At 38.9% G+C, this 2,748-nt stretch overlaps 1 protein-coding gene across 1 annotated transcript in view; it reads right to left on the bottom strand.

Moving 5' to 3' along the window:
- The window catches only part of MAST4 (microtubule associated serine/threonine kinase family member 4), a 587,203-nt gene that overhangs the window by 409,231 nt on the left and 175,224 nt on the right, over positions 1-2,748 (bottom strand). Inside the window, exon 2 of the mRNA XM_019652425.1 lies at positions 1,559-1,712. Within this exon, the coding sequence (XP_019507970.1) occupies positions 1,559-1,712 (154 nt within the window). The remainder of the gene's footprint in view (positions 1-1,558; positions 1,713-2,748) is intronic.

Genomic DNA, 2,748 nt, shown 5'->3' with positions numbered 1-2,748 from the left:
CTTTAGCAAAAATTGGATAGAACCATTTCTGACCCTTCTTTTGGTCAAAAATAGTGTGACCAAAGGAAGTAGATTTCCTAAGTGAAATTAATAAGTATAGGGATGAGCCTTTTAACTCTTAAGATTTAATTTCCTCACCTATAAAATAAGGATGAGACCAAATAACAGTTAGGCTCTCCCACTTAAAAAAGCAAATAGTCTGCATTTATGAAAGGACACAAAGGAAAATGCCCTAACAAGAATTAGAACATCAGCAAAACTCAAGTGTGAACTTCTGCCTTAAACTTAGTGAAGTGCAGCAATTTTGGTGAATTTCTTCCCCTTGGCCTAAGGTCTGTTTCACCCTCCATTCTAGCAGTGTGCTACTGGGTCAAGTGTTTAGGCTTCACTCATCATGTGGCAGAAGCATTCCCGTTTCCAGAAATTTCATCTCCAAAAAGTCAAAATCCATAATTCTCCAATAAAATGTGAATAACTAAACTTATTGTCCAGGCCATTTATGAGCTGGCAGACGAGAGACCATCAAATACAGAGAAAACTTTATTCTGGGGCTTAAAAAACAATACAGTTCCTTCAGAAATATTTAAAGGAAAAAGCACTCAGGGTGAAATAATAGAAATCTAACCTTTAGTGATTTTAAAGTTAAGTTTAATAGCATGGAATGTACAAGGTGAGTTATAAAAAAACCCACATTATCTTTCAAGCCAATAAAAGTTATTTGAGGGTTTTCTGGATTTGAAAACTTTTCAAATTAATTTTAACAACATGATTTAAAAAAATAGGTGAAAGATTTGAACAGACACTTCACAAGATATATGAATGTCCAATAAACACATGAAACGATGTCTGACATCATTTAGTCACCGCAAAAATACAAATTAAAACCACAATGTGATACAATTACCTACCCACTAAAATGGCTAAAATTAAAAAGACTGGAAATACCACAGGCTGGCAAGGATGCAGGGCAATTAAATCACTCACCTGTTGCTGGTGGGGATGTAAAATGTGACCCTTTGAAAACAGTTTGGCAGTTCCTTATATAAAGTTCAACATACACTACTGATACACATAACAACATGGATGAATCTTAAAAACATTATACAGAATGAACAGAGCCAGGTACAAAATGTACAGTGTGACTCCATCAATATGACATTCTTAAGATAAATCTCATCTATAGGGACAAAAAGCAGATCCGTGGTTGCCTGGGGCCAGGGATACAGGGCGGGCTGGTGGTGGAAATGGCGAGGAAGGGGCACAGGGAACATTTTATATCTTGATTTGGGTTGTAGACTGGCATATGAATTTGCCAAATCACACATACACTTAAAAATGAGTACATTTTATTGTATGTAAATTACATTTCAGTATATATCATTACTAAAACCCTCAATTTAACTGCTCTCTGGATGAGGCTAGGTTTTTACCAAATGGTCTGCAGGGGGCCAGGCCCATTCTTCAGCAGGCTGATTTTCACACGTGGAGCTCCACAACCTAAGGAGCCTCTTGTGTATAAATGCAACCCCTTGTCTTGTACATGTCACTCACGACTCACCTGTCAGAGCTCCTCCCAGGCTCCCGCGCCGTAGCTGTCGTCCATCCTCACTCAACTGTCTTTTAAACTTCAGTGACTTCCCAGGGCCGGAAGCCACATCTGGGTTGCTGCATTTCCGACATGGCATGGGTGGAGGGGATAAAATGTGGTCAAGCTGTGGAGAGAAGGTCGGACATTACTTGCTGGGACACTCTCCACACGACCAGAGCGAAAGACCAAGCCGCCCCACTTTCCTCCTCCCTTTTCCTTCTCTAAATCCCTCTCTCCCAACCCTGTTTTTAATTTGGCTACTTTAGAGAACGTATGTCTTCCATATGACAGAGAGCCGGGCTTGCTGCAAAATCGCAACAGCAGGGTTTTTCAAGCTGTGGGTCACAACGCATGAGTGGGTCATGAAATCAAGTTTAACAGATGATCAGTATTTTGAATGCAATAGACTAGAAATGATCAGAGTTAAATGAGGGAAGGGGGAGTATTGTTTCATGAAGTTTTTGATTAAGTTATACGTGTATTTGTGTGTGTCGAGCCACTAGGTAAAAGGTACATTTTTTTTGTCGGCCATGATCCCCCCCAAAATAAAGAATATTGCTCTGTAGAAAATCAACAGACCACTACTTAATTGTTCACAAAAGAAAATTCACAAGCTTTTGGCACTCACAGGTAGACAGAGGGAAGGGATATTTCTAAGCGCCACAGCCCATAGTAGAAATCAATACATCCGTATATCACTTTATAGCTGTTAAAAGAAAACCTGTCACAAGAATCAGGGAAACCAAAGTCACTTCAAGAGAGCTCTCTACAAAAGAATCCCCTGTGTCACAACACTTCAAGATCTGTCCTGCTTTTATAAGAAAACCTTTCATACTAGAATAAGGCCATATCTTCTAACATGTTCACCTGCCAGTAAGCATCTATGCATATACATGTGTGTGCCTAGATAGTGATTAAGGACAAAAATATTCATGCACTTAGACATATATCCAGATAGTTATTAAGATATAAAAAGTACAGAAGGTATTCATGGAAATTTGAATTGTCACAGAAAAGGGCCAACTTTGTAGAAATGTAAAAATAGAAAAGAGTTGGGTAACATGGCGCAGCGCCAGGCATTTTTAGAAATGCTTCACTGAGATACACTTTATTTTGTTTTCATGGTAAAGAGATGGTCATCTGGTTAAACTGTCTGGATT

This window comes from Hipposideros armiger, unplaced genomic scaffold, assembly GCF_001890085.2.
Source record: "Hipposideros armiger isolate ML-2016 unplaced genomic scaffold, ASM189008v1 scaffold_179, whole genome shotgun sequence".
Classification (NCBI taxonomy): Eukaryota; Metazoa; Chordata; class Mammalia; order Chiroptera; family Hipposideridae; genus Hipposideros; species Hipposideros armiger.
The sequence above is the reverse complement of the archived record's forward strand: the minus strand, read 5'-3'. Positions and strand labels throughout refer to the sequence as shown.